The sequence below is a fragment of the Anomaloglossus baeobatrachus genome, unplaced genomic scaffold, assembly GCF_048569485.1.
Source record: "Anomaloglossus baeobatrachus isolate aAnoBae1 unplaced genomic scaffold, aAnoBae1.hap1 Scaffold_2982, whole genome shotgun sequence".
Classification (NCBI taxonomy): domain Eukaryota; kingdom Metazoa; phylum Chordata; class Amphibia; order Anura; family Aromobatidae; genus Anomaloglossus; species Anomaloglossus baeobatrachus.
In genome coordinates this window covers 21,078-35,554 of record NW_027442417.1, presented here as the reverse complement: position 1 = coordinate 35,554, position 14,477 = coordinate 21,078, and the positions used below count along the sequence as shown (strand labels likewise).

At 44.3% G+C, this 14,477-nt stretch overlaps 1 protein-coding gene across 1 annotated transcript; it reads right to left on the bottom strand.

The window, feature by feature from the left end:
* Positions 1-7,626: 7,626 nt before the first annotated feature.
* Positions 7,627-11,049, bottom strand: LOC142268025 (oocyte zinc finger protein XlCOF29-like). The gene is made up of 3 exons (XM_075332346.1): positions 11,017-11,049; positions 7,981-8,127; positions 7,627-7,851 (listed from the first exon to the last, which is right to left on the bottom strand). Exons 2-3 carry the CDS (start codon positions 8,056-8,058, stop codon positions 7,627-7,629), a joined length of 303 nt encoding a protein of 100 aa, XP_075188461.1. The 5' UTR covers positions 8,059-8,127; positions 11,017-11,049.
* Between the last annotated feature and the right edge of the window lie 3,428 nt (positions 11,050-14,477).

Genomic DNA, 14,477 nt, shown 5'->3' with positions numbered 1-14,477 from the left:
CAGGGCAGGAATATGATGGAAACACAGATTAAGACAGACGGGACACATTGCAAACTCACAGAAATAAACAGTGAGAGACTAAGGAGAAAAGCAAGAGCAAGAAGGCAACAAAAATACAACAAGGGTTAACACCACAACAGCTTACAGCAATAATGCACAACCACCGGTAAGTCTGAATCACAACATCTGACCAGTCAAGTATAGGTAACCTATAGTTGGCATTAATGGAATAGTCCAGCCAGCATATACAGAAGAGGATACTTTCTCCTCCACAGTATGTGATCAAAGACAAGCAGCCCAGCCGAGAATAACTCTTGCTAGCCTGCCCAAATCTGTGGTTTGACACCTGCGTCTCCCTGCGCTGCTCACAGAAATCAGATAAGTTAACATGCAGAGTACCAGAATCTATCATTTCCACAAATCCTGACGTCACCATGACAGTTGGCAAAACCTGCAAAAACAGGTAACATTGATCCACAACATAGACAATTAGAAAAAAAAAATATTTTGAAAGGCGAAACTAAAATATAGTTACAGTCAGATGCCGGATATTTAATAGGGTTGTCCGAGACTATAACGCTGATGACCAATCCTTAGGCTTTGTAACCAAAGCAGGTAGCAGGGTCTTGGGGTCTGTACAAATAAACATTAGGGCTCCAATTCATCAAGACCGGCGATGTACACTGAAACATGATGTTAGGGACTGGAGTGAAATTTCTGGCATAGGTAACGCCGCAGTTTGTTATGAATTAGAGAAGCGGTGACATCACACCCTTCTTATGGCCCAGCTCTGCTCATTTTGGCAAAAGCTGGTTAAAATTGGGGGGAAACCTCCAAAAGTCGCACAATTTTTTTTCACACCTCTGTATTGCACAAAAAGTTTTGAGAACTTTTGAAGTGATTTATGCTAGAATTCTGCCATAATTGCTCTGATAAATCAGGGTCTAGGTGTCAAATCTCCTTCTGTAGGTGTCTCCATTCCTTCCAGGGTAGTTTGCCAGTAGTTAACATTTTCTAAAGCAATAATTTTATTACATCTTCTTTAGTTGAAAACTTTTGCATTTCAGTGTGCGGCTGTAATTCTGCCCATTTTGGCAAAGCTGGTTAAAAATGGTGTGAACACACACACACACACACACACACACACACACACCGGCCTGTCTCCTCTTCAGCTATAGACTTCTATAATTAACAGACCTTTGGTCACATGATGTGATGTCAAAAAGGTCCTTAAGCAGTCCTATAATCAGCATATAAACACTGGGGCCGCTAAGAGAATGGGTTAGTTTGCTCTCCCTTTCCCCTAATGCCAGTCTGTCTTCTATTAAATTCATTTAGACTCCTGCAATTAAGAGACCTTTGTTTACATCATGTCACATGACTCTGAAGTCATGAAACATAGGAACATAGTTTGTAAGGCTGAAGGAAGACCTTATGTCCATCTAGTTCAACCTATTTTAGTGCCGCTGTTCTCCAGTGTTGAACCAGGGGAAGGTAAAAACCCACAGAGCAGGAGCCAATTTTCTTCATAGGGAAAAATATTCTTTCCCGACTCCTAATCTGGGTCAACTATTTACCTGTAATATTATGTTATTCATAACCTTCTATACTGTTGCTATTAAAAAAAGCATCCATTCCTCTCTTAAATTCATTCAGTGAGTTGGCCATCACCACTTCCTCAGGAAGAGAGTTCCAGAGCCTCACTGCTCTTACCGTGAAGAACCCTCTTCTATGCTGATGTAGGAATTTTCTTTCCTCCAATTGAAGAGAATGCCCCCTTGTTCTTGTCACAGTCCTTGGTACAAACAGATCATGGGAGAGATCTCTGTATTGCCCTCTGATATACTTGTAGATAGTTATTAGGTCTCCCCTAAGTCTTCTCTTTTCTAGAGTAAATAGACCTAATTTTGATAACCTTTCTGGGTATTGTAATGCATCCACTCCATTTATTATTTTAGTAGCCCGCCTCTGAACCCTTTCAAGTTCAGTAATGTCTTTCTTGAGCACTGGCGCCCAAAATTGCACACAATACTCCAAGTGTAGTCTGACGAGTGATTTGTACAGAGGGAGAATGATGTTTTCATCTCGTGCCCCCAGACCTCTTCTAATGCATCCCATCACCCTATTTGCTTTGGTGCCGGCTACCTCACACTGGGCACTCCAATTTAGCTTCTTATTGACTAAGATGCCTAAGTCTTTTTCCATGTCTGATTTCCCCAGCAGTTTCCCATTTAGTAAGTAATCGTAGCATCTGTTTCTCCTTCCCATATGCATAACCTTACACTTATCTGTGTTAAACCTCATTTGCCATTTTTCAGCCCAATTCTCCAATTTACTCAAATCCATCTGTAGTTGCAAACTGTCCTCCTTTGCGTTAACTACCTTACATAGTTTTGTATCATCTGAAAATACTGATATTTACTCTGTAAGCCATCTACCAGATCATTAATAAATATATTAAATAGTAGAGGGCCCAATACAGAAGCCTGTGGTACCCCATTAGTAACCATTGCCCAATCTGAGTATGCGCCATTAATAACCACTCTTTGTTTTCTATCACTAAGCCAGCTACCTACCCATCTACACACATTTTCCCCGAGCCCAAGCTTTCTCATTTTACTTATCAATCTTTTATGTGGGACAGTGTCAAATGCTTTACCGAAGTCGAGATAAATGACATCCAATGATGCTCCTCAGTCCATTTGAGAGCTTACATCCTCGTAGAAGCTGATCAGGTTAGTTTGACAGGAGCGATCCTTCATAAATCCATATTGGTATGGAGTTAAACATTTGTTAACATTGAGATATTGCATAATAGTATCCCTTAAAGATCCTTCAAACATTTTACCCACAACAGATGTTAAGCTTGCCGGCCTATAGTTTCCAGGTTCCCTTTTACACCCCTTTTTGAATATTGGTACCACATTTGCTAGTCGCCAATCCAGTGGAACAGACCAAGTTTCTATAGAGTCTTTAAATATAAGGAATAGAGGCCTGTCTACTACATTACTTAACTCCCTTAATACCCGAGGGTGAATGCCATCAGGGCCTGGTGATTTGTCAATTTTAATATTACTAAGTCGGTTCTGCACTTCTTCCTGGGTTAGGCAGGTAATACTTAATGGGGCATTTAAATGATCACTCTGCATTTCCCCTGGCATATCCTTTTCCTGTGTGAAGACAGTTGAGAAAAAAGTATTTAAAACATTTGCTTTACCCACATCGCTCTCTACAATGTTACCCTCATTGTTCTTTAATGGGCCGACACCTTCAATTTTTATCTTTTTGCTGTTTGTATAATTAAAGAATAGTTTGGGATTTGCTTTGCTTTCCTTAGCAATGAGTCTCTCAGTTTCCACTTTTGCTATATGTATTTGTTTTTTTTTTACACATTTTATTTTTTTCTCTATATCTTTTTAATGCTTCTTCGCTGCCTTCTTGTTTTAGCTTCTTAAATGCCTTTTTCTTATTATTCATTGCCCCTTTTACATCCTTATTTAGCCACATTGGTTTTCTCCTGTTCCTAGCCCTTTTTTTTGCGTACGGTATGGCTCGCTCGCAGTGGGTGTTTAATACTGATTTAAAAATTTCCCATTTATCTTATGTGCTTCTATTTTTGAGGACATTGTCCCAATCATTTCGGTGAAGGTCTGCTCCAAGCTGATCAAACTTTACTTTCCTGAAATTCAGCGTTTTTGTAACCCCCCTCCAAGGCACCTTACTGAAGGACAAGTGGAATTGTATTATATTGTGGTCACTATTCCCTAGGTGCCCATCCACTCGTACTTCTGTTATTCTATCTGGCCTGTTGCTTAAAATTAAGTCCAGAAGGGCTGTCCTTCTAGTTGGGCCCGGCACAAGTTGGGACAGATAATTATCCTTGGTTACTGACAGAAGCCGGTTTCCTTTCTGAGATACGCAGGTTTCAGTTTCCCAGTCTATATCGGGGTAGTTGAAGTCCCCCATAATAATCACCTCATTGTGATTTGCTGCTTTGTCTATTTGTTTCAATAATATATTTTCAGTAGTTTCTGTTATATTTGGTGGCTTATAACAAACCCTTATGAGGATTTTATTAGTTTTCCCTCCTTGTATCTCCACCCATAGAGACTCCACCTCTTCATTCCCCTCTTGTATATCTTCTCTTAGTGTGGGCTTTAAACAGGACTTTATATATAGACAGACTCCACCCCCTTTCCTATTTTTACGATCCCTCCTAAACAATTCATATCTTTGCAGGTTAGCCGCCCAGTCATAACTATCATCTAACCATGTCTCAGTTATTCCTACTATGTCGTATTTTTCCTCATACATTACCAGCTCCAGTTCCTCCATCTTATTGGTCAGGCTTCTTGCATTGGTCAGCATGCAGGAAAGAAGTTTTGCTCCCCTTTTCTTAACTTCCTTTTGAGTACCTTGTCTTGGGTCTTCTTTACGGCATCTAGTATCCTTGATTAGTTTGTCCTTCTGCTGCATGTTCTTGTTTGCTGTTTTTTTCTCCCATCCCCTCTTCTTCTAGTTTAAAGCCCTCCCGATCAGTGTGGCAAGCCTTCTGGCGAACGTGTGTTTCCCAGGTTTTGTGAGGTGTATCCAGTCTCTTGTGAGAAGTCCATCATAGAGGTAATTCACTCCGTGGTCCAAGAATCCAAATCCTTGCTGCTTGCACCACCGTCGTAGCCAGTTGTTCACCTCTAGTATGCTATTCCATCTTCTGACACCATGACCATCGACTGGGAGGATTGATGAGAAAACAACCTGTACGTTCCGTTCCTTTATTTTCTTCCCAGAATTTCAAAGTCTTCTCAAATAGTTGGTAGGTAATTTCTTGCCGTGTCATTTGTGCCTACATGTATCAATAGGAATGGGTAGTCATCCTTGGATCCAAGGATATTTGGTATCCTGTTGGCCACATCCCTAATTTTTGCTTCTGGAAGGCAGCATACTTCTTGTGCGGTGATATTCGGCCTGCAGATAGTTGCCTCCATGTTCTTAGAAGTGAGTCGCCCATAACTACCACTCTTCTTCTCTCTCTGGACACACTGCTTGTTACTGCTGAGTGTTTTTGAGTGTCTTTGCTCTCTGCTTTTGTTGACAAAGTACCGTGTTTTTCACTTTATAAGACGCACTTTTGTTCCCCCAAATTTTGGGGGAAAGTAGGGGGTGCGTCTTATAAACCGAATATACGGGGGGTGTACATATATATATATATATATATATATATATATATATATATATATATATATATATATATATATATATATATATATATATATATATATTGCAGGGTCCGCTCTTGAGCGCTGCTGGGGGCAGGTGACAGCTGCGGGCGGCAGCGTTAGATCTCCTGCTCCCGCTAATATAATATGCACAGCCGCTGTCCATCAGCAGCGTGGTGCTGAAACTGCATCACGCTGAGGGGCTGGGGCAGCGGGGCATATTATATCTGCCTGCGCCCTCCTTTGATCGCACATGATCCCACCTGCGTTAGATATGGCCCCCGTGTTGCTGCCCATAGTAAAATAAAAAAAGCTTTACTTACCTCTGATCTTCCGGTACCGATCACATGACCGGCAGCAAGAACCAGGAAGTGGAGAAGGGAGGTCTCGGAGCTCAACTGCGAGGAGGGAGACACAGGGATTACAGTGCTGAGAAGGTAAGGAAAGTGTTTTATTCTATTATGGGCAGCAGCATGGGGGGCATATCTAACACAGGGGAGATGTGCCATCTATAGTGGCCATGAGCAGCACACATGGGGGCCATATCTAACACAGGGGAGGTGTGCCATCTATAGTGGCCATGAGCAGCACACATGGGGGCCATATCTAACACAGGGGAGGTGTGCCATCTATAGGGGCCATGGGCAGCACATATGGGGGCCATATCTAACACAGGGGAGATGTGCCATCTATAGTGGCAATGGGCAGCACACATGGGGGGCATATCTAACAAAGGGGAGATGTGCCATCTATAGTGACCATGGGCAGCACACATGGGGGCCATATCTAACACAGGGGAGGTGTGCCATCTATAGTGGCCATGGGCAGCACAGGGGGACGTGTCCCAGCACACGGGGGCTATATTCAATATAAGGGGGCCATATACAGATTAAGGGGGCTAATTTTAGGATGGGGGGCTATGAGGGACATATACGCTATATGATTTGTTAGACGGACACTGGCATTATAAGACGGACCCCATTTAACATTAAAAAAAAAAAAATTCTCTTTTCCTTCACCAAATTTGGGGGTGCGTCTTATAATCAGGTGGGTCTTATAAAGCGAAAAATATAGTAACTTCTTTTGTTGATAGTGTGTCTTCTCTTGTAGAGACAGTATCATCCTGAGCTGTGCCATTTTCATTCTCCAGCATGAGGGCTCCATATTGGTTGCTAAGCTCCATAGGTGGTGTTGACCACTTGATCCACTGGTTTCTTTTGGTCACTTGTGTCCACTTTTCAGCCTCTGTATGTGTTCTGAAGCTTTTTTCGCTTTCCGTATCCTGAATTCTTGCTTCTGCTTCGTCCAAGAAGTCCTCATGTTCTTTAATTAGCTTCAGCGTTGCTATTCTTTCTTCCAGTCCCTGCACCTTTTCCTCTAAGAGGGCAACAAGTTTGCACTTTTGACAGGTGAAGTTGGATTCTTGGTGCAGCAGATCCGTAAACATGTAGCATGTGTTGCAGGTGACCATGTGGATTTTCGTCTCTTCCATATTGCTTGATGCAGTGTATGATGGGTGGAAAGTCGCAATGTCCTGAAACTGTGAGACCTGGTAAGTCCCAGCAATCGATTTGCTTAAGGCGACTCTTCTCCTCTTCCCAGAATGCACTGGAAATATGCAGATGAGCTTCTTGCTTCTCCAATCCTTGGATCCTCAAAGATCCTCAAGTGATAAACTTTAGAATACAACTGATGGGGTCCTTAAGAGTGGAGGTTCTGGAGAAATTGTGCAGTTTGACTCCTCCTAACGCTGCCCCTGACTGTAACTAGGGTTTATTTATGGAGTAGGGCTTAAATTTCAAGCATTCTCCAAAAATCCCATAAAATTATGCTAGGGCTTATTTTCGGTGTAGGTCGTCTTTTTAGGGAAACAGGGTATTCATGAACCCTCTGCAGGTCTTTGAGTTGCCTTCATAATGACATAGAGAAGGCACTAGAAACAAACAGCAGAAGAAGCAGAAGCAAAGAAAATACAGCTGAAAAAAACAGAGCAGAATGTCTAAAAATGTAAACACAAATTAGTGCATAAAATACATGAGTAGATATCTCTTACTGGATAGAGCTGGAGGAAACACATCCTGAGGAACATCGGGATCTTCATGTTTACAGTCCTGTGGGAGAAGAGGATGGGGACATCTCTCTGGTGTTGTCCTCTTACTGGATAGAACTGGAGGAGACACATACAGGGACTGAATTCATTCCTTACATACAGATAATTGTAGGCCGTGTGTATTTAGTCTTGTCTATTACCTGGTGATGTGAGGGACTGGGGAACCTCCATCATGACGTCCTTGTACAGATCTTTGTGTCCTTCTAAATACTCCCACTCCTCCATGGAGAAATAGACGGTGACGTCCTGACACCTTATAGGAACCTGACACATACAATGATACCGTCACCCCTGATCCCTTCATAGCGTTACTGTATAATGTCCCAGCATTCCCAGCAGTGTCACCTCTCCAGTCAGCAGCTCAATCATCTTGTAGGTGAGTTCTAGGATCTTCTGGTCATTGATGTCTTCATGTATCGGGGGGTGAGGTGGAGGCCCCGTGATTGAGCTCAGGTGTCTTCCCCATCCCTCAGACACAGGGGCCTGACAGCGCTCACTAGAGGTCTTCTTCACTACTGTGTCATCCTGGTTATGGAGAGACACAGTAATAAATCTCACTCCAGACATTTCTAGAGTCCTCACCTCTCCAGTTCTGTCCATCTGTTATTCCCATAGATAAGAATGATGTAATGTGACGTCATCAGAATCTCTCACCTCTCCAGTAAGCCGGAAGAGGATCTCTAGGGTGAGGTGTAATATCCTCTCCGCCATCTTGTCCCTGTCCATATCCATCCTTGATGGGTCAATCAGGAGAATTCTCTTATATAGATCTCCACTGAGAGGATCCGATATTGTAGGGACCTAAATGGGGAGAAGATGACGATGTAACATCATAAAGAATCCGCTGTAATAATACAATTACTGGAGATAACCATTCACTAGATAGGGATGATTGCCGCGCTGCCATGAGGAGTCCAGACTAATTCTGCTTCCTCATTACAGTGAATGGATCCTTTGGGGGTTTAAGCTGAATCAAGTCATTTGAAGAATTACATGTAAACCTGTCATGCTAATAGGTTTAGGAGAAGGGTGTAGCCTCAGTGCGCCCTGAACCAGGCTTATCCAGAGGGGCATGATTAAGTGCCTACCCAGTCATCACCAGAGCCTCTGAGGTTGGACTTTGCTGCCAGTAGACACCAATTACCAATACAGGGCAGTTCCTGGTTGTTGTGTTTCACCAAGAGGCTGAGCGGTGTATCATGAGAAAGATGGCATGGGAACCACTGCCTCTAGGGAAGAACAGGAAGGATAAATATTGTCACTTACTATGAGCGACCCTGAGCTCCCCAATGTCCCAAGACAGGTTCTTTCCCCTTGTGCAGCAATCACGTGTCTATCCCTGTCTTACCCTAATCACAACCATGTCTAGGGAGCAGGGCAGGAGGAACACTAGTCCTGCTTTATGATAATGACACAAAAGGAAAACGACAGACAAAGGAAAAAGAAACTGCATTCCCAAACAACAAGTGCTAAAAAAGGAGGATGGAAAGAGAAATGAATAAAAAGGGAGATGATCAATAGGAAGACACCAAAGAAAACTTCCAGGCAGCAATCTCTAGGATCAAATTCAAAACAATTTTTCTTTCCATGGCTCTCACCTTCATGCCAGGACCATGGAAAAGCAAGTTATCACTGGCAACTACTGAGGTAAAATGGTGAGTACTTATAACGGGGGTGGGGGGACTTCCAGAAATCAGAACAGCTGAGACAACTAAAGATGGTAAGCCAAGAAAGAAACAAGAGTCTGCTTAACCCTAGCAGCGCCAGCACAAGGATAGTCTACACAGCTAAGTGGAAGACAAAGCAGATCCAACTAGTGCTGGCTTACGCTGTGACCTTCTGACCCATCGGATAGGGGTGACCTCTCTCTGTCCGATAACCTGGTGTCAAAACCCTGATGTAAGTGCTCAGTGTAGAGAACCGGATAAATGTGATCCGAAAGTCACAGACAGATGGAGAAGTCACTGTGACGACATGGACTCTCATGGGTTAAAGTTTCTTAAAATCCAGCCAGACAGCATGATAGATTGTCTATAGACGGGGGAGAAGTCCGTCATTGTTTTTACAAGACTCTTGTTGACTCAATGTAATTGTGTTGGCCACTGAAAGCCAGACGTATTGTTCTCCAGACTTTTCCAGTAACCATTGTATTGTAGTTGTGTATTGATAATGTAATTACCTTAGTAGCCATTGTCTAGTCGGTGACTTGCCGACTCCATGTAGATATACTGAGTCTTTCTATGCACATCATTTAAATGAAGATTATCCATGCAGCTTGAAATTCATCCAATGGGAGAAGCGCTCTTGTCCAACCAATCGATGAGGACGCAGTGTATCCTAAGGGAAGGTTATGGCTATAAAAGGGACTTCTTTAAGCCACCAGGGTGGTTGAAGGTTGATGGATGCTGATGGATCCATTCTAAGCTCTTTGGAGCTGACTAGAGGATCAGGATATCTTATGGCTTCAATCTAGGGACTCCGGTTCCGGTTGGAGACCATATCCACAGCCTAGGGATTTCGACTCCGGCTGCCAGGATTGTAACATCATACCAGGACTACCTAAGGAGGACACTCAGGTTGGGACAGTTCAGTCACCTGTTACATTTGTCTGTTTTGCTAGTTATGTGTTATGTGCCGTTAATTGTTTGGGGATCCAATAAAGTCTAATTATTGTGGTTCCCTCACCCTGTGTTGTCTGAGTAGTGTTACGCCCACGGTTAAGGAGGCCGGCGTTCAGTTGGGATGAGCCCTGAGCCACGCTGTGTTTCTAAAGGCGGCGGGTTTTAGTGGACGAGAGCACCCACTGAGCCCCATGTCTCCACAATTGGTGGCAGCACTTTATTGGATCCCCAAACAATTAACGGCACATAACACATAACTAGCAAAACACACAAATGTAACAGGTGACTGAACTGTCCCAACCTGAGTGTCCTCCTTAGGTAGTCCTGGTATGATGTTACAATCCTGGCAGCCGGAGTCGAAATCCCTAGGCTGTGGATATGGTCTCCAACCGGAACCGGAGCCCCTAGATTGAAGCCATAAGATATCCTGATCCTCTAGTCAGCTCCAAAGAGCTTAGACTGGATCCATCAGCATCCATCAACCTTCATCAACCTGGTGGCTTAAAGAAGTCCCTTTTATAGCCACAGCCTTCCACTTAGATACACTGTATCCTCATCGATTGGTTGGACAAGAGCGCTTCTCCCATTGGATGAATCTCAAGCTGCATGGACAATGTTCATTTAAATAATGTGCATAGAAAGACTGAAGCTATCTACATGGAGTCTGCAAGTCACAGACTCAACAATGGCTACTAAGGTAATTACATTAGCAATACACAACTACAATACACTGGTTACTGAAAAAGTCTGGAGAACAATACGTCTGGCATTCAGTGGCCAACACAATTACATTGAGTCAACAAGAGTCTTGTAAAAACAATGACGGACTTCTCCCCCGTCTATAGACAATCTATCATGCTGTCTGGCTGGATTTTAAGAAACTTTAACCCATGAGAGTCCATGTCGTCACAGTCACCTTTATGATCAGCGCTAATCCTGCCATCTCTACCGCTCTCATTACACAAGTATAAAACATATAATACTGGAGGATAAAACAAAACTGAGCACAAGACCTTCACAGCCGTCTACACATCATAGGGAGATTTCATGGCACCTTCACTCCATCTACCTGATGATCCTGAGGAACATCGGGATCTTCTTGTTTACAGTCCTGTGGGAGAAGAGGACGGGGACATCTCTCTGGTGTTGTCCTCTTACTGGATAGAACTGGAGGAGACACATACAGGGACTGAATTCATTCCTTACATACAGATAATTATAGGCCGTGTGTATTTAGTCCTGTCTATTACCTGGTGATGTGAGGGGCTGGGGAACCTCCATCATGACGTCCTTGTACAGATCCTTGTGTCCTTCTAAATACTCCCACTCCTCCATGGAGAAATAGACGGTGACATCCTGACACCTTATAGGAACCTGACACATACAATGATACCGTCACCCCCCGATCCCTTCATAGCGTTACTGTATAATGTCCCAGCATTCCCAGCAGTGTCACCTCTCTAATCAGCAGCTCAATCATCTTGTAGGTGAGTTCTAGGATCTTCTGGTCATTGATGTCCTCATGTATCGGGGGGTGAGGTGGAGGCCCCGTGATTGGGCTCAGGGGTCTTCCCCATCCCTCAGACACAGGCGCCTGACAGCGCTCACTAGAGGTCTTCTTCACTACTGTGTAATCCTGGTTATGGAGAGACATAGTAATAAATCTCACTACAGACATTTCCAGAGTCCTCACCTCTCCAGTTCTGTCCATCTGTTATTCCCATAGATAAGAATGATGTAATGTGACGTCATCAGAATCTCTCACCTCTCCAGTAAGCCGGAAGAGGATCTCTAGGGTGAGGTGTAATATCCTCTCCGCCATCTCGTCCCTGTCCATATCCATCCTTCACGGGGCAATCAGGAGAATTCTCTTATATAGAAGGTCTCCACTGAGAGGATCCGATATTGTAGGAACCTGAATGGGAAGGAGATGAGCCGATATGTAAAATACTGCAGATAATAATGGAGGTAAGAAAAAAATTCAACATGAAATGTGCTATATAAGTAGTAAAACCGACCCATAAAAGTATAACATTATTTTTATAGCAATATAAATACAATGAAAGGTGATCAATTATCCATATTGCATTTAGAATGGTATCAATGAAAATGTCGGCTCATCAAGCACAAAACAAGTCCTCACTCAACTCAATCGACGCAAAAAGAATAATGTTACTGGTGTCGGAAAATGGAGACACAAACTGATATTTTTACAAAAGTGATTTTTATTCACCACTAGAGATGAGCGAACCTGAAGAAGTTCAGTGTTTGGTACAAACTCAGACTTTTCCAAGAAGGTGCGGAGATCGGATGCTTTACGTAGGTAAACCACTCTCGCGAGCATCGCTGTGCTCGGGTACGCTCGGTGCTTGGGTACGCTCGGTGCTCAGCCCGGTGTGAGCCGCCTGCAGTGTTTGATCGGCTCGCACTGGGGGTAAGAGCAGCGTGATCGGATGTAGTGTGCACCCACTATTTTTTCACCATTTCACCGTACTTGAATTTTTACTTAATCTCCAGTAGATTTGCTGACTATCCATTTAAAAAAAAAATCCTTCATATGGCATGTGGGTGGAAAAATAAAAGCAATTATTACTCCCGGAATAAGAGCAGGAAAATACAAAAGAGTAAAAACAAAAAATGTCCCAGTTTTTGGTTAAGAACAGAGCAATGGAATTAGGTATTCTTGTTTCTAACAAAAGCAGAGGGGCCCAGCATTGATTCATATGGGGCCTGTCCGATTTCCTTTTGTTGTTTATTTTAAGAATAAAAAAAATTCCCATGGCTTCTATTCAGCACCCGTGGACTACTGACCTGGCCTCTGCATCAGGGGTCTGAGAATCGTTTTGTTCATCTCAAGACTATAGTGATACGGCACAGTGAGAGCGCTTGTACGGAAATGAGATCACGGAGACAAGTGTGACTGTAGCGGGGTCCCATGCACAATTTACCACCTATTTCTTATATTAAGGCAGCAAAAGAGTGAAAATTAACCTGATTACAAAATGTGCCCACATTATATTTCACTCCTAAACTAGAAAAATTCTGTAAATAAAAAAGATCAGCTATTCCTTACTGGTTTCAAAGCTCGTAGACTTTAATTGTCCATGCCATCTGGCACTTACTCTGCAGTGATGTTCTACAATGTGAGAGGAAAATGAGAGGTGCGTCTTAAAATCCGAATATAGGAGGGCGTGTCCTGTCCATGAGGGAGTGAGGTTGTGCATTTGCCTCAGCTCCTCCTTACCTCCCGGGATATCAGCAGATAGATCAAATTCTCGGCCCTCTGACCCGGACTATGAGCACGAGGAGGTGGAGGGGAGCTCAGAGACACCCTTCTGTGCAGAATTGTGGCAGTATTCAGCGATTCCTGGCTGGAACAGTAGTGACACAGGTGGAGAGGGAGAGGAGCAAGATGGCTACCGGCCCTGTGAGCTATGCAGCGGTGGGGCAGCAGGGGAGGAAGTGGAGGCGAGCAGAGTACCTGTCAGCAGCTTACAGCCCGACAGGATGAATGTGGAGGCAAAATTGTTCCTGGCGGTGACAGATCCCGACCATCTGGAGGAGAGGCGGGGGCTGGGGAGTCAGGTACTCGGAGAGAGCAGGCCCTGGAGTCTTTGCAGCGTGGGGAGCCGGCCCTGACAGCGGGGGAGGAGGCAGACGGACGACAGGTGAAAGATCAGATTCCTGCAGAGTCAATAGCTTCCCCTGGGAGAGAGACCTGACTTTGCCCCTGAGCCCCTCATTTTCTATGGAGCTACAGGAGGAACTGGAGGGGGAGGCTCCCTGGACCTCCAGCCCCTTGCTGCTCAGTGACACTGCTGCGACCATGACAGGCACAGGGGTCAGAGGCACTGCAGTGGATATGGAGGGAGTGGAATCCACCAGTCCCCTCCACCAGTCAGGCTTCTCAATGTGCCGGCACCCTAGGGCTGGGGCCTGGAGGCTCCTGTGTTCAGAGAGAGCTGAGAGAACTCAGATCAAGAATCATCAGCATCCCATCCAGAGAGGACATGGAGGGCTATATCTCCAGAATGGAGCAGGCGTGCAGGTCAGAGCTTGCAGAAGTGCGCTCCAGTGTGCAGAATATTGATACAAGGGTCCGGTCTCAGGAAACTCAACTTCAAGAAATGCAAAAGGACTTATCCTCTCAAAAATCGCTGCTGGAGGCAGCTCCATTACCTGACTGAAGCATTGGATGACGCAGAGAACAGAGGACGACGCAATAACTTGAGAGTACGGGGTCTACCAGAGTCCATCGATTCCAGGGAGCTTCCACTGGTCCTCCAAAGAATGTTTAACAAAATTTTGGGGCTTCCACCAACCACGGAGTTTGAACTTGATAGAGCACACAGAGCCCTGGGACCTAAACCAGCTGACTCGGATTTCTCGTGGGACGTGATTTGCCGGGTTCACCATTACCTACAGAAGGAATCCATTCTGCTGAAGCTTCGGGAAGGGGTGCCGATCCTTTTCCAAAAGATGAAGTTACAGATCTTACCCGATCTCTCTCGTCTTACACTCCAGAGGAGG